General features: G+C 42.0%; 2 protein-coding genes across 3 annotated transcripts in view; both read left to right on the plus strand.

Moving 5' to 3' along the window:
* tdgf1 (teratocarcinoma-derived growth factor 1) overlaps positions 1 to 2767 on the plus strand; it is a 9456-nt gene extending 6689 nt beyond the window's left edge. The window contains exon 6 of the mRNA XM_037692591.1: positions 2529 to 2767. Coding sequence (XP_037548519.1) covers positions 2529 to 2632 — 104 coding nt within the window. The 3' untranslated portion in view covers positions 2633 to 2767. The remainder of the gene's footprint in view (positions 1 to 2528) is intronic.
* Positions 2768 to 11166: 8399 nt separating this feature from the next.
* Positions 11167 to 27977, plus strand: part of hsdl2 (hydroxysteroid dehydrogenase like 2) — a 31651-nt gene continuing 14840 nt past the window's right edge. Inside the window, exons 1-11 of one of the 2 annotated variants that reach the window (XR_005187512.1) lie at positions 11167 to 11268; positions 15426 to 15589; positions 21963 to 22061; positions 22144 to 22258; positions 22389 to 22492; positions 22595 to 22693; positions 22780 to 22974; positions 23059 to 23130; positions 23635 to 23778; positions 25083 to 25211; positions 27143 to 27313. Coding sequence is in view for 1 of the 2 variants with exons in the window: in XM_037691942.1 (XP_037547870.1) it covers positions 11252 to 11268; positions 15426 to 15589; positions 21963 to 22061; positions 22144 to 22258; positions 22389 to 22492; positions 22595 to 22693; positions 22780 to 22974; positions 23059 to 23130; positions 23635 to 23778; positions 25083 to 25211; positions 27143 to 27258 (1254 nt within the window). In the remaining variant the exon portion in view is untranslated. Of the gene's footprint in view, positions 11269 to 15425; positions 15590 to 21962; positions 22062 to 22143; positions 22259 to 22388; positions 22493 to 22594; positions 22694 to 22779; positions 22975 to 23058; positions 23131 to 23634; positions 23779 to 25082; positions 25212 to 27142; positions 27609 to 27977 lie in introns of those variants that run through there. The other variant, XM_037691942.1, reaches the window with a different exon arrangement.

Here is a 27977-nt window from a genome sequence, read left to right on the forward strand (position 1 = left end):
CAACATTGAAACAGATCAGCAGCAACATTGAAACAGATCAGCAGCAACATTGAAACAGATCAGCAGCAACATTGAAACAGATCAGCAGCAACATTGAAACAGATCAGCAGCAACATTGAAACGGATCAGCAGCAACATTGAAACGGATCAGCAGCAACATTCAGCAGCAACATTGAAACGGATCAGCAGCAACATGATGTGATTTTTCACAGAGATTATTCACGAGTCAGCCTCAGGGTAGAAGCTGTTCCTCAGTCGAGTGGTTCTACACTTAATGCTCCTCAACCTCCTTCCTGAAGGGAGTGGGGCAAAAAGTGCGTGTGCTGGGTGAGTGAGGTCCTTCATGATGCAGGTGGCCCTCTTCCTGCGTCTAGAGGTGTAGATGTCTGTGATGGTGGGGAGACTGACTCCAACAGACTTCTGTGCAGCCTTCACCACTCTCTGCAAAGCTTTTGTTCTCTTGTTCATTCAACATTTATTTATGCAGGTTAATCCCAGTGAGCCTCGGGGACTCATTTACAAGAGACCTGAAACCTATTGTGACTTGGCGCTATATAAATAAACTGAATTGAATTGACAATGAGCATACAGTTTGTGGTGTTGAATAAAGAAATAAAAATTAAACCTGATGTCTTCATTTTCAACTTTAATAACGTGATGTTTCACCTCATCGACGGTTTAAATCCCATAAAGAAGAAAACTGTTGTGTAAATGAACAGCCGAACCGCAGAGAGAAAGGTGCAGTTTCACTCAAAATATGCGCCGTGTAAACGGCCCATAAGGTCCACGGTGTGAAACCACAACTTTTCTGCTGCTGTTTGGTCATTCTTTTACACAACAGCCCTCAAGTCTCTCTGAAACTGAAGGTTTCTGAATCTAGGTCGCGGAGGATTTTCGGGGGAACCCCTTGTGGACGTGTGAAATGCTCCGAAAGTGTGAAGTCGCACATGCGCACTGCAGGCAGCTGCAGTCCAAAGTTTTTCTGCTCTTAACAGTTTTAATAAATGGCAGAGAGCAGAGTGTTTTCCTGGGTCCAAACCATCATTCCTTTATTCACCACTTTAGATGCAAGGGTTTTCATCGTCCAGACCGACCTGTACACGTGTCATCGAAATACAAAACCACGGTGCTAGAGAGACCAATGTTGCCAGATGTACAATAATTACTGTTTAAGATGGATTTAAGGTCACAGGTGCTCCAGTCACAACACCTCTTCTTACAACCATCACCCTCAAAGATCGTGCACCCTCACTTAGCACATACAGTAAGTAGTTTGTCATTTCCTATCTGGCAACCATGCCAGACATGGAAACTACAGCATATTTTTTAAATCGTGGGCCCTAAACTTTGGAACAGTGCGCCCCAACGTTAGACAGGTCACTTCACTTCCTCTTTTTAAATCTCTTTTTCAAACACCTGTTTTCTCTGGCTTTTAACACACCGTGATTTGATGCAGTATTTTATTGTTTTGTTTGATGTTTTTCTTTTGATGCCTTAAATACATACATACTTACTTAAGTACATAACTGTGACTATATAGAACCGGTATGCACACCTTCACTTTACTAAGTTTCTCAGGTTTATACTTTATATTGCACTATTGTTTACTCTGGCCTTGCACATCCATTATCTACCTCTCATCACGTTATTGTCTTCAGTCAGTGTCCCTTTGTCTCCTGTTAGTCACTATTGAGCACGTTGCATCAGAGGCCCTGCTGCTGTTCACTTTTATTTTTTTTAATATTTTTTTTTATATAACTAGTTGTGTTAGTTTATTTTTGCTAATGTTGTTGTTTGCTGCAATTTGAGTAGGAGTGTAACGCAATTTCAATTTCTATGTATGTCCTGTACATATGCAGAATTGACAATAAAAATCAATCAATCAATCAATCAATAATTTTATTTTCTTTAAATCACTGTCATCCTTTTTTATCAAAGCACTTTGGTAACAACTGCTGTGTTTTAATGTACTTTATAAATACATTTGACTTGACTATTTAATGAGACTGTGGTACGTGTAAGCAGATTTATTTATTTAGAATCAGCATGACATTCCAGTGTAAACTGGGCCTAAAACCTTGCAGGATGGTGGTCTCAAGGACCAGGACTGGGTGCTACTGGTTTCACAGGAAATCTGTGTGAAGTCAGGATTCTGTTGCTGTTCACACGTTTTATTCAGGAAACAAAAAAGCCCTCCCTCTGGGGTAAATATCTGCAGGCCCACCTGCTCATTTCCAATTCTATTGTCCCTCAAGGCATTCAGCTGAAAATGTTTCTGTCTGACAAGCAAATGGGAACCTCTCAGTTTTAACTTATTTAGGTTCTTAAGGCACAAGTTGCACTTTTTAATGCAGGTAAACGATTCATGTAAACAGTTTTACTTGAAGGCTTTAAAGAAAAGTGTCCCACATGAAGAGCTCTGCTGCTGCTTCTCCAACTTTAATCATTAAGTCATTTGCAGCCATTTTGGTGTTTGTCTCTGAGAATGCATGAAAATGTGAGTTTTATGATGCGTTATGTCCCTGCAGACGACTTGGAGGACGAGGTGCGCTGGTCTCGCTCATCAGCCGTCTGGATGACGCCGCTCTGCCACTTCCTGTTTCCGTCGCTGCTCCTTCCTCTGCTGCTCTGACGCCTCCCCTGAAAACATCATCAGCATCAAATGTGCTGCGTTCAAATGCAAGCAGAACAAACAGACATTTCAGGATGCCGTCACGGGACAAACTATTTATTTAGCTACCAACTAATGAATCCAAAGGAAACTGTTGAAGCAGCAGAAGTTAAAACTGTACAGAATATTTGTGGGGTTGGGGCTGGCTTTATAATCTGGAACCAAATCCTTTTTGTGACGTTTTAAATAAAAACTGGTCTGCAGTCTTTTCTGACCCAGAGAAGTCTCTGCTGCTTCCATCTGTTATCAGGAGGAGCTGCTCTGTTATCTCCTGTTTATTGACGTTTGATTTGATTATCAGCATCTCGCTTATCTTAAACACTTCAGCTGTTCTGTAGTACCTCTAAAGGTGGACCGAAGCCCGCTTTAAATTCATCAGAAGGGCAGAAAACATCTCGTTCTGTGCACAACTTCCTGTCGGAACTTTTTTCTCACAGGTACGCACCATTGTGTGCTGGTCAGAACATGGTGCACGTGTTTCTGCAGATCTACAGCTGCTCTTCCACAAAGTTCTGACCCAACACAATGCCTTCAATCGCTGGTGTGTTTTTCTTAGAACAAAAACGGTGACGGAGATGGATCCACCTTAAAATCCTGCAGGCAGACCTGACACGTAAAATATTTAAAGTATCAATTTACAAAGTTTACAAAGTTACAGTAGTCTCTCGTTTATTGCGGGTGTTATGTTTCAGACGCATCCCCAGCAATAAGTGAAAATCCGCAAAGTAGCGACGTTCCATTTATTTCAGTATTTACGGTATTTTCCACCGTACATGTCACTCAGCCTTATAAGTTGCCTCAGTCCAAATATGTCTTAATAAAGTGGGAAAAATATAAATCTGTTGCTTCGTCGTATACGTCGCATCTATTATGCGTCACCGCTGACGCGTCGCCTTTTGTTAAGGGTCACCGCTGACCAGAGGTGAAAAGAGTACTGAAAGTTTGTACCCAAGTACAAGTACCGTATTTTTCGGCCTATACGTTGCGTTTTTTTTTGTTGTTTTTTTTTGTGCATAATTTACATGTCCTGCGAATTGTAGCCCGAAGCGACGTATTTATGGATTTTTCCCATTTATAAACCAATTTTTGGCAGAGGTATGATCGTTTTCATTCATCCATCCATTATCTTTTACCAGTTTGGGTCACGGGGGTCGCCGGTGCCCATGTCCAGCAATCACTGTGCGAGGGGAGGGGTACACCCTCACAGGGGCGTATAGAGACAAACAACCATTCACACACACTCACACCTAGGGACAATTTAGAGTTCCCAATCAGTCTAACATGCATGTTTTTGGTCTGTGGGAGGAAACCGGAGTACCCAGAGAAAACCCACGCATGCACGGAGAGAACATGCAAACTCCACCCAGAAAGCCCCCTGGACCGGGGTTTGAACCAGGGACCTGCTTGCTGAGAGACAGCAGCTCTACCAGTTGCACCACTGCGCTGCCTGGTTTTCATTGTCTGACTGAAAAAAAATTAACTACCTATTTTAGCCACTAGATGGCAGCAGAGTAGTAGTAGCAGTGAGGCATGCTGTTGTATCATGTAATAGGTAAACATGGCTATAATGACCAATTCAAAAAGTTCAAGACAAAAATAACCGGACTTTATTTATTATACTTTGTGTCTTGTTTTGAATTTACCATGTACTGGATGACTTGAGAATCTGTTTATTGACTGCACCACGCCGGTGAAATGCAGCTAATTTGACCATTAAAGTGCATAAGTAAAAGTTCAACTGAGACGCACCTTTGCTATAATTTCAAGTAAGGATGCACCGAGCCACTTTAAAAAAAAATTTTTTTTATTTTTTTTACTTCCGATCCCTATACCTAAATCTGGATATCGGCCGATACCGTTCCAATATCATCATCATTATTTTTTCATTAAACCTTTATTTATACAGGTTAATCCCACTGGGGGGTGTGGGGGGCTCATTTACAAAAAAAAAAAAAAAATTATCAAAGAATGATGACAACAGTAGACAACAATAGACAATCATGAAAGATGCGTACAATTTTTTTTTAACTAGTTAAAATGGCAACCATTATTGAGTTTATATGAGGCTGTAATAATCTCCTCTATAGTACAAGTTGTACAAATATACGCATGTATGTCTAAAAAGACAACTTGAGGTAAGTATATATAAATATTTCCACACAGCGGACATGTTAAGATGAAAAGTTGGATTAGCCGTTAGCCATAGTGCTACTCAGTCCTCACATATTTACTCACGGTTTAGCTGCAAACTGAAATGGATTTCCTGAATGTGAGGCGAGTCTTATCACTCTGGGTTTCATGAAACACGCCGCCTTTAAGGAAATCCATTCCATAGTTTGAAGCCAACTTGCAGAGCAGCCGGCAGGGAATCACATGAGACATTTCGGCAGTCACAGACATGCATCATGGATCAGAAATCTCTGCAGTTGGATTGGAAAAATCCGATCTGTAAATGATGCTGGTATCGAAACCCAATATCGAGTCGTCCCATCCCTAATTTTGAGCAAACAAATAATTGTTTTAGGTGCTTTGCTAAATTTAGAAGAAACGAGCGACGTTCCTCCTTCGTTTCTTTCCTTTCTCTTCGCGCTCCCTGAGCACCGAGGCAGCACATACTTTTGAAATACAGCTGATTGGACTGTTAAAGTGCATTTATTAAGGAAAAATTAGACTGAGACACACTTTTAGTATAATTTCGAGCAAATATATAATGTTTTTTTAAGTGTTAATCTTTTAAAATTCTTTTTAAAAGTCCTCCCGTGCACGCTCCCGCGGCCGCCATTTGGCAGGCCATCGATTTTTGGCACAACACCGGCCCACATTTCCAGGTTATCAGCGGTGACTCATAACAAACGTGAAGTGTCAGCGGTGATACATAATAGATGTATTTATACGACAAAGCAACATATTTATGGGTTTTTCCACTTTTTTAGACATATTTGGATTAATGCGACTTGTAGGGCGATGCAACATGTACGGTGGAAAATATGGTATTGTTACACTGCTTAAATTGTACTCAATTACATGTAAAAGTACTGGTGTTATAAACATAGTTAAGTAAAAGCACAGAGTACTCTTCTCAAAAACTACTCGGAGTATTAATTACTTTTTAACTACTTGATGTTTTATTGTTGTCAATAGAAAACATTCAGTTTGATTTACTGTATATAATAAATATAAATATAATCGCTACATTCGAACACATTTCTCAGACTCTCAGAAGCTCCATCTTATTTTAGTACCAGGCAAACAAATGGCAATACCTAAGGTCTTTGCGTTTACTTAGCCAAACTAATAGTCAACGCATACAAACAATAAAACAGCAATATCATACAGGTAGTTGTAAAACCTCGTATACCATAATATGTTTTAGAGATTAGATGAAGTCTTGTAAGATGCTATCACCGTAGAGATCAAACAAAGTTTGTGTCTGGACTCTCTCCTTTCCACCCTCTGTACATGAAACGTTCCTGCAGGTACGGCCACGTGCACTCGTCCTCAGCCTTTACCTCCTCATTTTCTCTGCTAGTGTTGTCCTCTGTCTCCATTTAGGCTTTTTCTCCAAATCTTCGGTCCAGAAATGACTCTCTACTCTACGGAGTTGTCCTTTGCTTTCATCGTAGGTAATTTATGCGATCGTGATCTGAGAGTTGTACTGGCTACAAAGATGCAGAAGAATTGTTTGAATATTAATTCAAATTGCGGCCGTATTCCATAGCGACTTCTGATTTTTAAAATAGTGAAGTAGATTACATGATCTAAATTGTACTTAAGTATGAGTAAAATTACACACTTGAAAGAAATACTCATAAAAATACAAGTACCCAAAAAATCTACTTACCGCTAATTACAGTAATGTGAGTGTAATTCATCACTTACACCTCTGCCACTGATAACTTGGAAATGTGGGCCGTTGTGCCAAAAATCACTTTGCTGCCAAATGGTGGCCGTGGGAGCGTGCACGAGAGGACTTTAACAAGATTTTAACAAGATTAACACTAAAAAACAATCATTTGTTTGCTTGAAATTATAGTAAAGATGTGTCTCAGTTGAACTTTTACTTAATAACTTCAATGGTCAAATCAGCTTCATTTCTCCGGGGCGGCGCAGAGAAATGAAGCTGATTAGACGGTTGCTCCAGGCGAGCTGGATGAAGGTGGCAGGGTATGGCAAGCTGATTGTGTCATTAATAGCCACTTTTACCTATTACATGTCACAATGGCATGCCACACTGCTCGAGTGCCATCTAGCAGCTGAAAATGTTAGTGTTCAATATTTTCAGTCAGAATGAATGAAAACAGTCTCAGCCAAAGATTGGTTTATAAATATGGGGAAAAATACGTCACTTCTGCGCATAAGTCGCAGTGTATGTAAACTGCAAAAAGATGTGACTTTTAGGCTGAAAAATACGGTAATATTAAAGTTGACAATCATTTGTCCTGTACAATGTTTTTTTCTTTCTCATGTTCAGTCTTTGAAAAACGGCTATAGAGCGAGTCTGCGAAAGTTGAACTGTGAAGTAGCGAGGAACAACCGTAACTCTGATAAGTGGTGGTGTCGTAGAGGATCTGTGTCGAGTCCGTCCTTGCATGTGACCCAGAGTCTGTTTTTGTTCTGATCACTTCTGTCAATCGTACAGTCGATGGGCCAGGAAGTTTTTATTTTTATTGAGACTAAAGTGGAAATAATGAAGTTGTTTGTGTAAATGTTCCAGACACGAAGCCTCGAGCGTATCTTTAGTATTTCCACTTGAACATCCAATTTCTTTTTTCTTTTCACTTTATATATGTCTCAGAAGAGCTGCAGCTCTTCTGAGATGGACGCTTAAAAAAAAAAAAAAAAATGTCTGAAGTCTTTTGTCCTGTTGGAGGGTTTCCCACAATGCACCATGGTGATTTGTCCCCCTTACCCCAGCTCCTGGTTTCCACCTGTCGTTAGCTGCACCTTCTCATCCGGAGCTTTTTTCCTTCAGGAACAATAAAAGTAGTTTCAAAGCGTTTTGTCTTTGAGCTGCTTCTGTTTAACTGTTGACGTCTTCCAGCCGAGAGGTCAACAGGATAATCGGGACACGTTTAATCCCTCAACAATCTGAGTTTAATCTCTATTGTCATTCAGCCAACTGCTTCCAACAAGTTAATTAAAAACATACCCTGACTGGGCTACAAATCCTCGTTCAAAGCTTAGACATAGAGCTGATAACGTGATTTAACATCTCTACATTAGATTTCCTCTGACGGCAGATCAGAGCTGTAGGTGGAGTTGAGGGCAGATAAAAGTAGTCATCTCCACAACAAAGTGACCTAGAACACGGTTTTAGTTTTAGATAAAGAAAATAAACTAGCTGAGGCTGGAGAGCGAAATGTGACGAGCAGATTCCTCCAGCAGCTGAAGATGCCCCCCCCCACCACTGCCACATTACTAATGTTTCTGACACCAATGCTACAAACCGGATTCCAAAAAAGTTGGGACACTAAACAAATTGTGAATAAAAACTGAATGCAATGATGTGGAGGTGCCAACATCTAATATTTTATTCAGAATAGAACACAAATCACAGATCAAAAGTTTAAACTGAGAGAATGTATCATTTTAAGGGAAAACTCTGTTGTTTCCAAATTTCATGGTGTCAACAAATCCCCAAAAAGTTGGAACAAGTCCATTTTTACCACTGTGTGGCATCCCCCCTTCTTCTTACAACACTCAATAGACGTCTGGGGACAGAGGAGACCAGTTTCTCAAGTTTAGAAATAGGAATGTTCTCCCATTCATGTCTAATACAGGCCTCTAACTGTTCAATCGTCTTGGGCCTTCTTTGTCGCACCTTCCTCTTTATGATGCACCAAATGTTCTCTATAGGTGAAAGATCTGGACTGCAGGCTGGCCATTTCAGTACCCGGATCCTTCTCCTACGTAGCCATGATGTTGTGATTGCTGCAGAATGTGGTCTGGCATTATCGTGTTGAAAAATGCAGGGTCTTCCCTGAAAGAGATGACGTCTAGATGGGAGCATATGTTGTTCTAGAACCTGAACATGGTTCTCTGCATTAATGGTGCCTTTCCAGACATGCAAGCTGCCCATGCCACAAGCACTCATGCAACCCCATACCATCAGTGATGCAGGCTTCTGAACGGAGCGTTGATAACAACTTGGGCTATCCTTGTCCTCTCTGGTCCGGATGACATGGCGTCCCAGTGTTCCATAAAGAACTTCAAATCGTGACTCATCTGACCACAGAACAGTCGTCCATTTTGCCACACTCCATTTTAAATGACCCCTGGCCCAGTGCAAACGTCTGAGCTTGTGGAGCTTGCTTAGAAATGGCTTCCTCTTTGCACTGTAGAGTTTCAGCTGGCAACGGCAGATGGCACGGTGGATTGTGTTCACTGACAATGCTTTCTGGAAGTATTCCTGAGCCCATTCTGTTATTTCCTTGACAGTGGCATTCCTGTTTGAGGTGCAGTGACGTTTAAGGGCCCGGAGATCACGAGCATCCAGTAGAGTTTTATGGCCTTGACCCTTACGCACAGCGATTGTTCCAGATTCTCTGAATCTTTTGATGATGTTATGCACGGTTGATGATGATAACTTAAAAGTCTTTGCTATTTTACGCTGGGTAACACCATTCTGGTATTGCTGCACTATCTTTCTGCGCAACAAAGGTGGAATTGATGATCCTCTTACCATCTTGGCTTCTGAGAGACACTGACACTCTGAGAAGCTTTTTTTATACCCAATCATGTTGTCAATTGACCTAATTAGTGTTAATTGGTCTTCTAGCTGTTCGTTATATGCTCAATTTCCTTTTTCCAGCCACTTATTGCTACTTGTCCCAACTTTTTTGGGATTTGTTGAGACAGTGAAATTTTGAATCAACATATTTTTCCTTTAAAATGTTACATTTACTCAGATTAAACTTTTGATCTGTCATCTATGTTATATTACGAATAAAATATTGACATATGTCATCTCCACATCATTACATTCAGTTTTTATTCACAATTTGTTTAGTGTCCCAACTTTTTTGGAATCCGGTTTGTACTTTATTTGTTTTATTACTCTTAGGAACTGTGTGTGGAGACACATTCCTGCTGCTACATTTTTTTTTTTTTTGTTTAAACATGAATAAATATTGTAATGATCCTTGAGGAGCTCCTGTATTGTTACATGTTAATTATTCCTGTTGCACTGTTACTGGTTCTGGTATGACATATTCTGGTTGTGCTGCAGGGGTTGTTGGGAAATGAGTATGGAGTGGGGTTTTTGGTTGCTCTGTCTGTGTGATGCACCTGTTGTGATGCTGAGGAGCTCCGGCGTGAGTCTCGGCCGAACATTGACTCGGAGTGAGCTGACCTGCATTTATTGTTCCTGAATAAATCGCTGGCAAGCGTAAAACATCTAGTGCTTGAGTGACAATATGTAAAAATTAATTAAACCACAATTGTCCCTGTTGCTTAATTTCATCTTGATATCATTTAATTCTTTTTTGTCTCTGAGCTGGAAATGGCCCCAGATTTAATATCAGAAACCTGGTCACCTTACTATATTATATGTCTGTGACTGAAACTGTTGTGTTCTGTGGAACAAGAACCAATCCAGATCCGACAGCTAACTGATAGAAAGTGTCTTTGTTGGAGATAACAGGCCTTATTACAACAGCCTTGGTGCCACAGGAGGGCAGAACTCCACATGGAGAACCTGAACCTCCAGGAGGAACTTGAGATCCTGAACACCTGGGACCAGGTGTGAGGGCCGCAACCGGGAGGTAAACAGGCCTGAAGGGAATCAAAATGCAACAGAACACCCTGAGTCGGGACAAAAACTTTACTGAGCTGAAGATGTTCTCCTGAACATAACTTCAGCTGCTTCAAACTTTCTGTTCGTTTAAATAAAGTTGCACAGCCTGCAGCTGAGTTTTCTCCCTGCTCAGATTGAAACGTGACCCGACAAACTCACCTTTTTAAAAGTGAAAAAACAAACAAAAAACACTGCAGCACAAAATCCACAGCCGATTTTAACTCCATGAAACCAACTCCATCGGGCCGAAATGAGTTGAATGCTGATTTATGACAATCACGTTAAATATTAAAATCATTATTTTCTGGTGAAACACGACAAAAATCCACCAGTTTACAGATGTCAGTCATAGTTTTAATTCCAAAAAAACGTTCTTACTTAAAATAATTTCGTTTTCCTTCTGTTTTAGATCAAATCAGATCCGTAACATGAATCAATTTGACCCATTCAGACAATAAATTTGTATGCCTCTAATATGACTGTCTATTGTTGTCGTCACTCTTTGTTAAGAAATCAGGTCTCTCTTGTAAATGACTCCCCGAGGCTCAATGGGATTAACCTGTATAAATAAAGGTTGAATGAAAAAAATAATAATCAGATTATCGTTAAATCTGTGCGCAGATTATTGTCAGAGTGAGACATTACTTCACTCGAGTAGATCTTTGGCCGCACCCCGGAAATATTTGTATACAAAGCTTCCGGTGATGACGAGTGTGTAAAAGTGGGTTAAAGGTGAATACAGACGAGTTGCTGCACAGTGATCAGTAATCTGAGGTGGGAATAAGATGCTGCAGAACACCGGGTGAGTGAGTCCAATACAGAACTGGTTCTGGTTCCGAACACAGTGGTTCTTTTTCTCCCATACATAACTACCTTTGTAAGAAGTCACAAATAAAGTCCCGAGGTTTAACTCCGCAGCGGTTCCAATCGCAGAGTCTCTGACAGAGTTCATTGATTTTATTGAATCTACTGGCTTTGGTTCTGGGTTTTATTGCTGCCGAACTTATGATTAAAGGGTTTACTTGTAAAATCCGTGTACAGTTTTCCCCGATCCCTCGGCCTTCTGACCTTTGAGCAAGGCAACATAAAACCGTCAAAGTTTTCTATGCGAGTCTGGTGACAGCTGCATCTTTAGCTTTCCAAGCTTAACACTTGGAATAAACCAGCGCAGATTTTTATTGATTTAATTAATACAATGATAAATCACCGGTCCGGTTCGTGTGTGTTGAAAACTGGTAATGAATGTAAAAAGGTCGAGGACTTCGAGGTTGAATGAAAAAACTTTATTTACCAAAACAAGTAATCGCACAGGAAGTTCAACTTCAGAATAAAGGTTTACGATGTCTCTCCTAAGGCTTTTATTGTGAAGACAATTGGAAGCTTGTTAATGCTACAATCACGTGTAGCTTCACACAAAGAATGATAAAGTTCAAGTAGGTTTTATCACACCCATTGTCGTGTTCTTGATTTTAGAACAAAAGGAACGTGGAACTGTGTGCTGGCGAACATGTACTCTTTAATAGAAAGCAAAAACAAATGGTTTGCATGCTGATTTACGCGTCACATGACCTCCAGTGAGTAACGTTCAAGATTTAACATTTAGTATTCATGAACACCACATGTCCCCTTTTAACAAATGGGGATAAATTTATCTTTTTCTCTCTTTCTTTCTACTGGTTAGGAACACAAAACATAAAGTAACTGTAACTCAAACATAACCTGTTCCTTCAATCCAACCTGCTATCAGTCCTTTGAATTTTTATTTCCTCTGGTCTTAAAGGTCCAGTTTAGTAGGCTTCATCACTTAAAGGCTTCATCACTGTTCTTCCTGATCTTGTTCTCACAACATCAGTTTTTACAGGAGTAACAAACAGCTGATGAAGACTGCTCTGTAGGAGCTTCTGTCAACCCCATTGTCACAGTCTTATCCTGCAAAGCTGAATACAAGGGGATCAATGCATACGACTGCACCTCACTGATCTCTTATGCTCATCAGTTCGGTTCGGCTATAATTCACACACTTAAGGCGAGCGGAGTCGGGCACGGAGCCAATTCCAAAACTATCAAAAACTGGATTTTCACCAGGAGCTTGTGAAACTGCTGCCTGGCTGAGTGTGGCCATCTTGGCAAAGAAACAAATAAGATAAGATAGAACTTTACTGACCCCGCATGCAATTGTTGTGCCAGAGTTTCGGTACAAAGGAACATGCACAAGGAATCGCACAAGATATAAAAAATACAGAGAATATAATAAATAACATAAATAGAAAAATACCAACAATAAAGGTCTTAAACAGGTTCAGGTGCAGACAGAAACATTAAAGTGTTTACTGTGGTGCAGGATTAATTTAATTGTCCCATGTGTAGAAAGGGGGAGGAGTTGAAAAGTTTGAAGGACTTCCTGTGTTGTTCTGTGGAGCACCTCGGTGGTGCTGCGCAGTGTTGCCAGATAGAGCCCAGGTTTTCCAGCCCGAAAATCTGTTAAAATCCGCCCCATAACACAAACCCCCGTCCAATCAATACACTGTATACTGTTATATTTACTGTTTGAACACACACATACACATACACACACACACACACACACAAAATACCCCATCCCCTGTAAAGATAGTGGTGTTTATATGTTAATCAAAATCAGTTAAATGTGAACGTTAGTGTCTTTATTCAGAAAATCAACACGTCACATTTCAGGATCTGGTTATTATAGACGCTGATTAAATGTTAAATATGAATATTTCTATATTTATCACCACAGTAATAGTGTTACACACATTAGTAGTTGTAAACACTCAAAATAACACATATGCTGGTTTAGTGCTAACCTATAACCTAAATATTTTAGAATTAAACATTTTTTAATAATGGCTCTGTGATGGACTTGTGACCCGTCCAGGGTGTCCCCCGCCCCTCGCACAGTGATTGCTGGACATGGGCACCTGCGACCCCCGTGACCCAAAATGGAAGAAATGGGTAAAAGATAATGGATGGATGTATTTTTAATAATCACTTTAAAAGTTACAAATCTTGTCTTTGGTGCCTGTTTGTTTTACAAGTATATCAGGGTGTGTGAATGACAGGCATCAACATAAAACGCTTTGTAGAACGGTACTTTATAAAGTTCAGTGCATTTCCTTTATTAGTTGACCAGCAGTTCTGCCACATCCAATATGGCGGTCGCTCCTGTCTACCGCTGCAGCAGGTCAGCCCACTCAATGAGGCGTCTACTAAAACTAGCATAATTTTGCCCTGGCAGATGACAATAGCCAATCAGTGATGGAGAAAGGTCAGGGGAGCTTTGCTATGAACCAATAATGATTAATGATTGTTTGAAATGTGTTTTAATAAGTTAACTCAAAAACGAATGGGGGCAGTACTGGGGCAGCAGGGTGAAGAAAGCTGATGCCAACAGACTTTATAAACTCATCAAGAGAGCTGGCCCAGTTCTGGGAGTGGACCTGCAGTCTCTGACAGAGGTGTCTGAGCAGAGGATGCTGAGGAAACTGCTCCAGATCCTGAACAACACGTCACACCCCCTACATGACACCCTGAACTCTTACCGCAGCTACAGTGTTGCCAGACTGGGTGGTTTACCGCCAACTGGACAGTCTTCAGTCTCCATTTGTTTGTTTGTCCGAGGTTAGCTCACCCTGGTTTGCATTTCCTCGTGGGCAGAGAGATCTTACTGTTCACGTAAAATATTTGATAATGTTCTTATAGAAACAATTTCTGAATGTTGTTCATACTGTTTTAATGCTACATGTTTGTCTCTTGACCCTACAACTGGATAATGTTACAGTAGACCTAGCCCACTACTGGAGTGTTAATTAGGTATTTTAAGCTACTAATAAACATGATGGATGATGATCATGTTGCTTTATGCTAGGCCATTGGTAAGAAGGAGTGATTATTATTATTGTTTCATATTGGCTAGTGATTTTTTTCCTAAAAGTTAACTTGGGCTACACTACGATATATTTCTTAGACTGTGGCTAGGATGTGTGAGAGAGGCATATGTAGTGTGTTCTATTCACACAAGGAGAGCTGTTGGTCAGGCAGGTCTTGTGTCCCATTAACTCTAAAATAGTTAATGAATCAAGTGTTTACTTATGTAGGTAAAACTAGATGATAAACAACCTGTTAAAATACACCAGAATGCAGGAAATGGCATCTACTTTATTCATTCAACTTTTATTCACACAGGTTAGTCCCGTTGAGTCTTGAAGACTCATTTACAAGAGAGATCTGAATTCAAAATTTTCTGGGGGAGGACCCCCAGACTCCCCCAGCAGTGTGTCTCTCTTCCCCCCCCCCTCCCCCCACATTACAAATGCTTCTGACATCAACAGTCACCACATTGCTAACCAAGTACACACAGACCCTTTCAAAAAAATGAGCACATCATGGAAAAGTTGTTTAACTTCCATAATTCCGTTCAAAAAGTTAATCTTTAATAAATGATACATTCAGGACACCTCTGCAGACTCACCTACTGTGGTCGACCTGTGAGGTAGTCTCTGATCCAGGTGACCAGCGAGTCATTCACCTGCATGTCCCGGAGCTTACTGCAGAGTAGAGCAGGTCTTATGGTGCTAAAAGCACTATTAAAAGCACAAATCCATACAGACAAAAGATAATATGAAAACCTTTTAAATAAAAGTTAGTTTTAAAAAAGTATAATAAATAAAACACATTTTGTTGTATAAAATTGTGTTTTCAAATATTTAAATCTGTTACTAATTGATAAATACTAAAAATGCATTTGCACTTTTAAAATAATGTTTTCAAAAATATGACGTGTAGTGCCTGTTTTATAAAATAATTTATTATAGTTATTATACTTGTTAGTTTTTTAAAGTATAATCTGAAACCTTTTTTGACAAAGAAACCACAAACGTCCATTCTCCAGATATTTCACCGTGATTATTTAATATTACTGACACGTGTTTGTGTTATCAGGAAGCTAGCTGGCTGCACACTCTTCATCACCGGGGCGAGTCGAGGAATCGGTAAAGCCATCGCTCTGAAAGCTGCAAAAGATGGAGCTAACGTTGTCATCGCAGCCAAGACCGCCGAGCCCCACCCCAGGCTGCCTGGAACAATCTACACTGCTGCAGATGAGGGTGAGCTAAGAGGCTAACCGCTAACACAAACATCTGCTGCAGACGAGGGTGAGCTAACAGGCTAATCGCTAATATAAACATCAACTGCAGATGCCGTTGAGCTAACCGGCTAACCACTAACACAAACTTCTGCTGAAGATAATGGTGACCTAACAGACTAACCACTAACACAGACATCTGCTGCAGAGGAGGGTGAGCTAACAGGCTAACCGCTAACACAAGCATTTGCTGCAGATGAGTGTGAGCTAACAGGCTAACCACTAACACACCTGCTGCAGATGAGGGTGAGCTAATAGGCTAACCGCTAACACAAACAGAAAACCCTAGTCCCAAGCCTGGGTAAATAGCCAGGGTTGTGTCAGGAAGAGCATCTGACAAAAAAGTAGTAGTTGCCATAGCGAGGATGGGCGCTCCTGTCGGGACACCGGGGAACAGACCACTGGACCCATCAATGTCAATGTGGGAGTATGACAGAGGTGTGTCTGAATCCACATTATGCTTGTCCAAGTCTGAAGCCATGATGAAGAAAGCTGCAGGGGTCTGATGACCTCCAGGCATAGCTGAGGATAGCAGGTTGTTGCTCTGCAGAATGTCTTCATACTTAGACTTTCCTTTGTGAAACTCATTATCCTCTCGCCTGATTGTAGAAATCTCAAACAAACCTCCCAACACCTCTCCAGCTTTCTGCCACTGAGCAGCCTTGCTACAATGGGCCAGCCCATTATCCAAGATGATGGAGTAGTTTGGTCCCATGGCTCTGATGGCGTGACTGGTCAGAGTCACGATGGTACAGAACTCAGGAGAGGTCTTGTGTACTGCCTTCTCCTTCATCTCACAGAGAAGGTCGACCGTCACCATTCGACCCTCAGCATTGGCGTTTCCCACTCTGACTCTCTTACCGGCGCGGAAAACCACCAGCTCATCCGCCACGTAGCAGTCTGCCCCACGCTGTTCCTCACCATGGTCATCGCACCAACAACCGTTTTGTGTTACAGACACAAAAAAAAAACGCTTGTGATACCGGAATTAAAGTTGTCCTTATTCCGTGTGTTACACCGACGTGGACCCAAGTGGCTCGGTCAACAACCTTTACTGCCGTGTAAGTTTTCAGCCGGATCTGGAACAGTCCCAACCACCATCTGGTTCTCCGGGACTTTCTTCTGAAGTTTTTTATCAGCACGTAGTCACCAGAACACAGAATGTAGAAGAACAAAAGAACATATATCAATCAAGCAATAGAGCAATTAGACAGTTATCTTTGTACAGAGTGGTGGAAGGAGGGGTACCCAGTCGATGGCATTAGTTCCACTGAGGGTGGTGCTGCAAACAAAATCTCAATTAGTTTTTTAATCTTTTTCACATGCGCATGTACATAAGTACAAGAACAAAAGCTTTGGTCCATGTTGTCCCTGTAGGAAGAACCATCAACAAACAAAAAACCATGCCAGGTTTGGTCAGGGGTCTGGTCTGGGTGTGCAGACTTGGCCAAGTGCATGGACACAGTCATGGTTTTCCGTTGTCAGAAGTCTATAAAAGTGTCACTGGATTCAAGGAGGTGCACCTTTTTACAGTAATGTTTGGCACATCAAGGAAAATGAAGTGTATCTAAGCCACCTTGCAGCAGAGAAATGAAAAGTTTTCTGCCCCAAGAGGATTATAGAGACAGAGTGTGGCACCAACACTGTCAGTGGTGAGTACCCCACTATGTCCCTAAAAGCCAAAACAGCTTTTTTGCAACCGTGACTGCTTCTCAAACAGCCAGGAAGTCCTGCAGTTATAGGATCAAGTTTAGATGAGTAATTAGGAATTGCATTTCTACAATAGGAAGGTTTTTTTTTTTTTTGGTAACTGGCTTTGGGATGTGCTATATCACTTCCACTCTTTTTGAAGAGCGGGAGCATCTAATTTGTGATAGCATGTGACCTAAAACGGTGACCTGTTTTTAACATACTGCAGTTTGCTTTGGCTGACCGTATGACCTTTTACAATGTATATGTTGTAACAAAGCAACAGTATCACGTAAGCACCATTCTTGAGAAGTAGCACAGAGTAACAGATAACTTACTGGTGAAGGACAGAACCTGCAGAAAGGACAAGATCATATAAAGAAGGCTTAAGGGTCCTGTTGTAAATGGTGTGAGATTTAGTAGAATCAGCTATCCAGAAAGTTTTGTACAGCTCAGGCATGAGAGAGGCAGCCAGAGCAGACGTGTGTGTACCAAAACAATGAAGTAATAAAAAAGCTTTTCAGAGGGAATCTTATACTGTACCCTGTATTTTCAAACTTCGCAGAAGGGCCTTCACAAAATAATATAAGATATATACAATATAAGTCGTCTGGGGACATGAATTTAGTAAGTGGACTAACAACAGTGTATTAGTGTATTCTTAGTTTAGCGTATTTCTTAGTTCATATCTTAGATCCTATTACTGTTTTTCTTTACAATTTGTATTTTTGTTGGATGTAACTGGGACCCTGTGTACATAGTTTTGTTCCACCTCATGTACCACATGTGATGGGAATGACAATAAAGAACCATGAATCATTGAACAGTCTCGCCTTCTGGAGGAAGCCAGTGGTGTAAGGGCCAGTGCTCAGCCTCCATTGATAGGCATAACTAGGAATGAATGGACTGAATGCAAGTGCAGTAAAACAATTGGCTGTTCAGCAGAGGGCTGTTGAGAAACAATGGGACCAGAAGAAGAGGAAACAAGAGTGAAATTTAGTTTAAACATCAGGTCTTGGTCCAAAATATTTATTGGACACAGATCAGAGATGATGAAAAATTGTTTAAAAGAGAATCCTCCATCTGTGTGACATGTTGTTGGAACAGAGAATACTTCTATTGCTGTTGTGCCCGAGACTGAGAATGAAAAAAACGTTATTGCCACTGGTTTTCAAAGGTTAGGCTAATGCCTTTTGTCTTATAACAGATTGTGTGTAGCCCCGGGGTCTACCGTGAAAGGAACTGAACACCCTTTAATTGTGAGGTTGAACATAGGCATTGCTTATAGGCCTGAGATTGTAAATGCACATATGTTCCCAGAGGTGGTATTGTTTTGTGTTCGAAGTCTGTGATCACCTCTATAAACAAAGAAAGCGTATCAATACAGAGTGGCGCCTTATCAGATGGGTATAATGGTGTGTGTTGTTTTGGTGTTTCACTTGCCTTTTCAGGCGTTGTGGAACAGCCACCCTCCTCATCCAATCCCAGAGTCCAGCCCTCCAGTTCGTAAGCCTGGTTGAAGTTGAGGTTGGTGGGATGGTGTCGTTGTGGTGGTTTTGACAATTGTTCTTCCATTGTCCAATTTGTCCAGAGTTCACAGTCTTTGCTGGGCATCCAGGTGCGGTTGGAATGACTGCGCCCTCGCCCACTGCCTCACCCACGTCCCAAGGGAGCCCAGTGGAATGTTGGGTCACAGTTGAGTGCATGGTGAGAGCAGCCATGTGGAGATCACTGTCTCATTTCTTTTTTTTCTAATTTTTCTGATTCTGTTGGGCAGCAGTGTTTTGTGTTGTGCCTGGCGTGGCGGCGGAGCTCGCTGAGTCAAGCTCCGTGTTTCAGGCCAACACAAGATCATTGACCTACACAAGGCAAGATCAGTGAACAAGGCCAGGCTGATTCTGGCTGATCCTGATCACCCACTCCATGGTGAGTTCAGGTTGCTTCCATCTGGACGCAGGTATCTGCTGCCGAGATGTAGGAAAAACAGACTGGAAAAACTCATTTATCCCTGTAGCGATCAGGCTTCTCAACGAACCGTGATGATTTCCGTACTGTGCTGTTACTTTAATGTCTTAGTGTATTATCTAGTAAGGATGTTTTATGTGCCTATATTGACTGTGAAACAAATTGCCCCTTGGGGATAATAAAGATTCTTGAACTTGAACTTGATTGGCGTACCATGGTGGTAATGTCAAGTTTCAGTCCATCAAGGACGTTGCTGCAGAGGAGTCACTCCCAAGGACCTGCCTTGTCACCCAGGCCTCCTGTGGGACGAGTGAGGCCAGAGTGTTGATTAAATGCTGCTTCAAGGCAGTGTAGATAATCATCTACAAGCTCATCTAGTCTCTGAGTGACAGACTTTAAGGCGTTTGTGTCCATCTTTGCCGGGAAAGCTACTTTAATGGCATCAACGAGGACCACCACTGCAGCATGAAAACCTTGATTGTCATTGTGGTCATATTCTGGATTAGTCTGGCAGAGGTGGGCGTCGGGCAGACAGGTAGAAACTATGGCCAGTTCACATGGTTTCAGCTTCTTTACCAAGAGTCTGCAGAAGTCAGATCCTGGAGGCCTCATTTCTCTGCAAAAGGCCATGAATTCAATGTAGAACCTTGCCTCGTTTTCTGCAGGTGGGCAGAGCATTGCTGCTGCGTCCATGACATCAGAGTCTGTCCGTGGCCTGTGAACCAAGATATGGCTGGTGGGTCCAGCCACTACGACCATGGGCATTTGAATCACTGTCCACATCGATCTGGTGCCAGGACGCTAGGGGTTGAATAGACTAGTTGACTAGTCGATTGTAGGACATCTCGCAAGTTTTAAAATATCACGTCGACTAGTCACAGTCACGTGATTGTGTCGCCGGGTGCTGGCTAGAGCTGTCATTTCTAACCCATGCCCAGCCCAGCCCAGGCCAAAATAATGTGCTGGATGGGCGGGCCCGGTTGGTGTTGTGCTTTTGACTGCGTTAGCAGATGTGCGCTGCTGACAATCCAATTTGGATCACCAGTCAGTGGGCGGCCGTTTGACCGCGCACTGACTGGCTGGTTGAAAGAAGTAAAATAAAGTCCAGATGCCAGCGACCCACGTGAAGCTTAACTGGACTGGGCCCAGCCGCCGCACCAGCAGGCACACTCCTGTTTTTAATTTTATTTTATCCACGATCTAGAATCCAGCACTGCTTGCATCCCTGTTTTTAGGTGTATTTTATTTAATCCACAGTGGATTCTACCACTGCCCACCTCCTGTTTTTAGTTTAGTTTTTTATGTGCCACACATTTCTTTTACTTTTACAGCTTAATAATAGTTTTGGTTTTCCTGTGACTTATTAAAATAGGTATTAAAATGGGGAATGTGGTAAAGAGGTGAAAAAGAGAGTCCAGGTGGGATGGAGTGGATGAAGAAGTTTCAGGAGTGATTTGCAACAAAAGGGTGTCGGCAAAGGAAAAGTTTACAAGACAGTGGTGAGACCAGTTATATTGTATGGTCTGGAGACAGAGACATGGACAAAAAGACAGGAGAAAGAACTGGAAGTAGCAGAAATGAAGATGTTGAGGTTCTCCTTAGGAGTGACAAGGATGGATAAGATTAGGAATGAGATCATCAGAGGTACAGCACAGGTTGAACAACTGGGAGATAAAGTTAGAGAGACCAGACTGAGATGGTTTGGACATGTCCAGAGGAGAGACAGTGGTTTGGAAATGTCCAGAGGAGAGACAGTGGTTTGGACATATCCAGAGGATGGACATTAGATATATTGGTAGAAAGATGTTTGAAATGCAGCTGCCAGGAATAAGACTAAAGAGGAGATATATGGATGCAGTTAGAGAGGACATGGAGGTAGTTGGAGTGAGGACAGTGGACAGATTGAGGACAGAGTGAGATGGAGGAGGACTCGCTGTGGTAACAGCAGAAAAGGGAAAAGCCGAAAGAAGAAGAAGAAGAAGAAGAAGCAGACAAGCGTGCTAAGTGGCTCACAGCTAATACAGTAGTCCCTTGCTACTTCGCGGTATATTTTTTGCGGATTCACTATATCACGGTTTTTCAAAGTAAGATTGAACATGACACACTTGGCAGATTGATGGATGACCCATAAATTGTTTATTTAAAATAAATTATTTTAAATGTTTTTGCACCTGTGTGCTGCCCACAAGTGCAGGGAAACGTTCCCTCCTGCTGCCTGTCATGATCTCCACTCTCTGCTACGCACACACAGTTCTGCTGCATCAGCTTTGTGAAGGGTTAACCCTTTGCTGTCCAGAAGCACTGATCGACTTTTGTCTTCAACTTTAAATTCAAAGTGTGTCACATCATAAAATCATCATAATCACAAAATATAAATGTTAAGTTATTTTTAATTATTTTAGAACTTCTATGTTCAGTTGTTATAGTGCAATTGATCAAGAAGTACATTTTTAATCCGTGCTGCAGCGCTGCATGAAGGGTTAACCCTTTGAATTCCTGCTGTGCTTCTCTTCTCTACAATTTAAATTTAAATACTGCAATAATTTAAATAAACAATCCATGCTGCATGGATTGTTTATTTAAATTATTGCAGTATTTAAATTTGTGTGTTAAAATTATGTGTAGTTGTGTGTGTGTGTGTGTAAATGTGTGTGTGTGTATAACTGTGTTGTGTGTTTCAGTGGAGGCGGCTGGGGGAAAGGCATTGCCGTGCATCGTGGACATACGAGATGAGCAGCAGATTGGAGCAGCTGTTCAAAAAGCTGTTGAAACGTTTGGAGGTAGCAAACTCTTCCTGCACAGGAAGTGACTTCTGCTCTGTAAATGGTTCAAAGGTCAATTAATGTCTTATCCTGCCGGCAGGTATTGACATCCTGGTGAACAATGCCAGCGCCATCAGTTTGACAGGAACTCTGGAGACGCCGATGAAGAAAGTCGACCTGATGCTGGGAATCAACCTGAGAGGAACATACCTGACGTATGACGCAGAGCACACGCATATCACAGAACACACACAGACAAGTCTGCAAAGTCACTGAGACTAAATTTGTTCAGCTCCATTTGACCAGGTGTGGTTAACGAGGTAACGAGCATTTTGTCCTCGTCAGGTCTAAGATGGTCATCCCTCACTTGCTGAAGAGTGGCAGGCCCCACATCTTGAACCTATCCCCTCCCCTGAACTTGAACCCTGTCTGGTTCAAGAACCACACAGGTAACCATAGTAACCAGCTAACCCCTCCCCCGACCTTATCAACCAGCTGACCCGTCCCTCTCCTGTTCATCAGTAACATGTCTGTGCTTCGGCATTCTTTAGCGTACACCATGGCCAAGTATGGCATGTCTATGTGTGTCCTGGGAATGGCAGAGGAGTTCAGAGGTCAAATCGCCGTTAACGCTCTCTGGCCCAAAACTGGTCAGTAGCTAATGGTTCACATGCTACCAGGCTCTTCCAGGCTCTTCCTCTAACGTGCTAACTCTGTCTCTGCGTTGTTGCCGAAGCGATCCAGACGGCTGCCATGGATATGCTTGGTGGTGATGGCATCGGTAAACAGTGTCGTAAAGCGGACATTATTGCCGACGCAGCCTACGCCATCCTGTCCAAACCAAAGGACTATACGGGTCACTTCCTGGTGGATGAGGATGTTCTTAGAATCCATGGCATTCAGGACTTCAACCAGTACGCCGTCCAACCAGGTGACTGCAAGCTAACTGAGCCAACGTTCACCTGAGTACTTACACTTTATGTGGTACTCACAGAGACTTTTGATTGGTCCACAGGTCACCCCCTGCTGCCGGACTTTTTCCTAGATGAAGCACCGGAGACACTCGTCAAACAGATGGAGGAGCATGGTGAGTACTACAAAGAGTACTACAGGAAGTACTACAAAAAGTACTACAAGGAGTACTACAGTGAGTTTATGGGGTTTACAGCAGGGAGTATTGCAGAAAGTATTACAGGGAGTAGTAAAAATTTATAACAAAAATACTACAAGGAGTACTACAGGGACTACTACAGAAGGTACTACAGCAATTATTTCAGATAACACTTTAGGAAAATCTGCGAAGTAACAAGAGAATACTACAAAATCTACAGAAGTATTACACTGAATACTTCAAAAATTACTGCAGAAAGTAGTACTGGGAATTCTAAAATGAATACTGCATTTAGTACTTTAGGGAGTTCTACAGAATACTACAGTAAGCAGTAATACACAAAGTACTGCATGAAGTAGTACAGAGAATACTACAGGGAGTACCACAGAAAACTGCAGAGAATTCCGCAATAATTCCAGTTGAGTGTTTCTGCTGATTGACATCAACTCCTCTGATATGATGCGTTATTCTGATTGCTAGGAGCAACACCAGCATTCAAACCGCCATCATCGTCTCCGCCCCCTTCTGGTGGACCAATAGAAAGCACCTTTGATGTCATCAGGGGAGTTATCAATGAGGACGTTGTCAAATCAACACAGGGCATCTACAGATTTGACCTGTCGGGTAACAAAGAAAAACTTAATTATATGTCCACATACAGTGATGCCTGAAAATTTGTGAAGCTTTTGTAATTTTCTATATTTCAGCATAAATATGACCTAAATATCATGAGATTTTCTGAAAAGAGTTATGTTTGGAGATGGGAAAACCCTGCATTCCTACATAAGAACCTTATCCCATCTGTGAAACATGATGGTGGTAGTATCGTGGTTTGGGCCTGTTTTTCTGCATCTGGGCCAGGATGGCTGGACATCATTGATGCAACAATGAATTCTGAATTATATCAGAGAATTCTAAAGGAAAATGTCAGGACATCTGTCCATAAACTGAATCTAAAGAGACGGTGGGTCATGCTTGACATTCATGCCAAAGTGGTTCAAAACACCAAAGTCTATGCTCAGTAATCCAGGTATAAAATTCAACAATGTTCAGTCAGGTCATCTGGATGTTTATTTTTATTTTTTTTCTGAAACGTTTTGTCCTTCATCCAAAGGACTTCTTCAATCTGAGGAGCCACCAAACAAACGGATTCCCACAAACGGCACACTCCATAGTGGAAAAAAAACAGTTTGCTTGTGCTAAGAAGGCCTCCGGGGCCCGCCCTCTCCCGTCCTCTGTCTTTTGGATGAAGGACGAAACGTCTCGGCAACAAAAAAATAAATAAACGTCCAGATGACCTGACTGAACATTGTTGGGTAATATTGGATAATGTTCCTCTATAAATAAATCTTTACCCGTTTATTCCATTTTGGATCACGGGGGTCGCTGGTGCCCATGTCCAGCAATCACTGTGCGAGGGGCGGGGTACACCCTGGACAGGTCGCAAGTCCATCACAGGGACACATAGAGACAAATGAGACAAACAACCATTCACTCTCTCACTCACACCTAGGGACAATTTAGAGTTACCAATCAGACTAACATGCATGTTTTTGGTCTGTGGGAGGAAACCGGAGTACCCGGAGAAAACCCACGCATGCACGGAGAGAACATGCAAACTCCACCCAGAAAGGCCCCTGGACCGGGGTTTGAACCAGGGACCTGTTTGCTGAGAGGCAGCAGCTCTACCAGTTGCGCCACCGTGCTGCCCTCTATAAATAAATGAGCAAGTATAATATTTGTGACTCATTTGATTAACTGGGTTCTCTTTATCTACTTTTAGGACTTGTGTGAAAATCTGATGATGTTTTAGGTCATATTTATGCAGAAATATAGAAAATCATAAAAGCTTGACAAACTTTCAAGCACCAGTGTAAGAACATTCATCCTGTGGGCGTGTCTTATTGATATAATTATGTCCATATAAGGAGAACACAGTGGCATTTGGTTCCTGGATTTGAAGAGCGGTTCTGGCAGTGCAGGTGAAGGTGAGCCATCCTCCAAAGCTGACGTTGTCATGACGATGGATTCCAGTGACTTCAGCAAGATGTTTTCAGGTGAGCTGTTACCAAAGCAACGACACAGCTGCAACATCTCGTTACTGTGGATTCAGGGGTGGGCGATATGGCTCAAACATAATATTGTGATATTTCAGAGCATTCTGACAATAACGATAAATTTTGTGATATAACAAAAAAACAAAAAAAAGAAATCATAGTTATTCATTTGACAAAATTAACTTAACATGTTGCTTTGCAGTATTATTGAAAAACAAAAACAACAACAACAAGGGTTAATTTTACTGCAGTTAACAACAAAGTCCATGCTCAATAATCCAGGTATACAATCCAAAATTTTTCAGTCAGGTCATCTGGACAGTTTCTTTTTTTTGTGTGCTACGTTTCACCTTCCATCCAGAAGGCTTCATCAGTCAAGGAAACACAACAGAAAACTGATTCATCCCCCAACAGCTCACTCCAAAGTGGAACAAACCAGTTATGTTGGTGCTAAGATGGCCTCTTTGTCACGCCCCCTCCTCCATTGTCAGCCCTCTTCCTTGTTGACAGTCATGTCAAACTGGTTGAAAACAACAAAGTCCATGCTCAATAATTCAGGTATACAATCCAACAATTTTCAGTCAGGTCATCTGGACGAAACGTTTCAGGACACAAAAAAAAGAAACTGTCCAATGACCTGACTGAAAATTGTTGGATTGTATACCTGGATTTTTGAGCATGGACTTCGTTGGTTTTGAACCAGTTTGACATGACTGTCGCCAAGGAAGAGGGCCGGCACCAGAGGAGGGGGCGTAACAAAGAGACCATCTTAGCACCAACATAACTGGTTTGTTCCACCTTTGGAGTAAGCTGTTGGGGGAAGAATCAGTTTTGTGTTGTGCGTTTCCTTGACTGATGAAGCCTTCTGGATGGAAGGTGAAACGTTTCAGCACAACAACAAAAAAAGAAACTGTCCAGATGACCTGACTGAAAATTGTTGGAGTCATCTAGCTGGTTGTCATTGATCAAGATTCAAATTCTTCTTCAGGAACACAAGCCTGTTCTCTGAAGCAGGCTTCATTGCAGACTATCACAATGTTCCCTCCTGTGCTGAACAACCTTTCAGAGGCACTAGTGGCTGGATGCACAGGTATTTTTTTGCCAAACGGTTAACCTGAGGAAAGTTAACTTCGTGCACTTTCTACCAGTTAAGAGGCTCACACTCACCCTCTGCTGGAGGACAGTCCAGGTATTAACTCTGCCTGAATTCTCTCTCTTGGAGATGGTCCTGTTCCTGGTCTGTCACTTACTGCAGCCCTCCTAAAAAGCTTCCAAAGCTCTTCTTTGGCAACTTTGCATCACATGTGACAAGATGTCTTCATCTGACCCTGAAGCTTGTGCTGGTGTTTCAACTTCCTCTGTTCCTGCAGCAATGATTCCATTTCTCTGACTGATTACCTGCCTCTTTTCTTGGTCCGTGTACCAACTGTGAAACCGTGGCTCAAGAAACACAGCTGAGCTGCGCACTGTTTGTACTGGCAGTTTTTGATTGTGAAGTGTGTGTGTGTGTGTGTGTGGGGGGGGGGGGGGGGATCAACGTGATGGAAGAGTCGACGTAAGCGACGTCTTTAGCTTTTTAGCTAGCTAGTATTGCATGCGGCTAGCTTAGCATTACATCAGTACTGACAGGTGGTGGTGTGCAGTTTGGTTTGGTAGGCGGCACGCTCGGTTCTGTTAACGGGGCGGGGCGCCCGGTTCTGTTAACGGGGAGGGGGACCCTGCTTGTATAATGGTAGAGGAAACACTGACGTATTTACGCCATGAAATTAGCATATCATGATATCATTTATTTTCCCGGGCAAGTTTTGTTTTTTACAGATATTATTGTGAACAATATGATATGGCCCAGCCCTACTGTGGAACTAACCATAGCTGTTTCAGGGCGGTCGTGTTTCCATGGTAACAGCTTTTTGCTGCTTGTGTTGTTTCAGGGAAGCTGAAGCCCACCATGGCCTTCATGTCGGGGAAGCTGCGGATCAAAGGAGACATGGCGCTTGCCCTCAAACTGGAGAAGCTGATGAGTCGCATGAACAAGGCCAAACTGTGATGCTGGAGCTCCGTCCACAGCTCCCTGAAGCTCCGCCTCCTTCATGTTTGTAGCTGTATGCTTTGCCTTAATAAAAAAGTAAACCGATTTAAGTTGTAATAATGTTAACATGCTGGATGTTGGGAGTTCACCTGAGGATATACCTGACAGAGGATGAACAGCTCTGACCAGTCTAAACTGGTATGAACCAATCTGAACCAGCCTGGATCAGCTGGTGGTGACAGTCAGATCATCAGTCATGTGTCTTTCATTATAAACTCTCATTTTCATAGTTTAATGTGTCAATAACAACAACAGATGATGTCATTTTTGTGGTACTGTGGCAATGACAAATAAACAGATCAGTTTCACACAGGATATAGATGTTTTTGTAGAAAATGTCTCGACAACTATGACTGTCCTTCCTTGTCCCTTCTTCTTCTTTTAGCTGTTCCCTTTTCAGGTGTCTCCACAGTGAACTGTCCTCCATCTCAATCAGTTCTCACTCTGTCCTCTGCGTCCTCCGTCTTCACTCCCAACTCCCTCCATGTCCTCTCTGAGTCTATATATTTCCTCTTTGTCTTTTTCCTGGCAGCTGCATTTCTAACATCCTTCTAGAAATACAGGTCCTTCTCAAAAAATTAGCATATTGTGATAAAGGTCATTATTTTCCATAATGTAATGATAAAAATGAAACTTTCATATATTTCAGATTCATTGCACACCAACTGAAATATTTC

This window comes from Nematolebias whitei, chromosome 18 (assembly GCF_014905685.2).
Source record: "Nematolebias whitei isolate Nwh7 chromosome 18, NemWhi1, whole genome shotgun sequence".
NCBI lineage: Eukaryota > Metazoa > Chordata > Actinopteri > Cyprinodontiformes > Rivulidae > Nematolebias > Nematolebias whitei.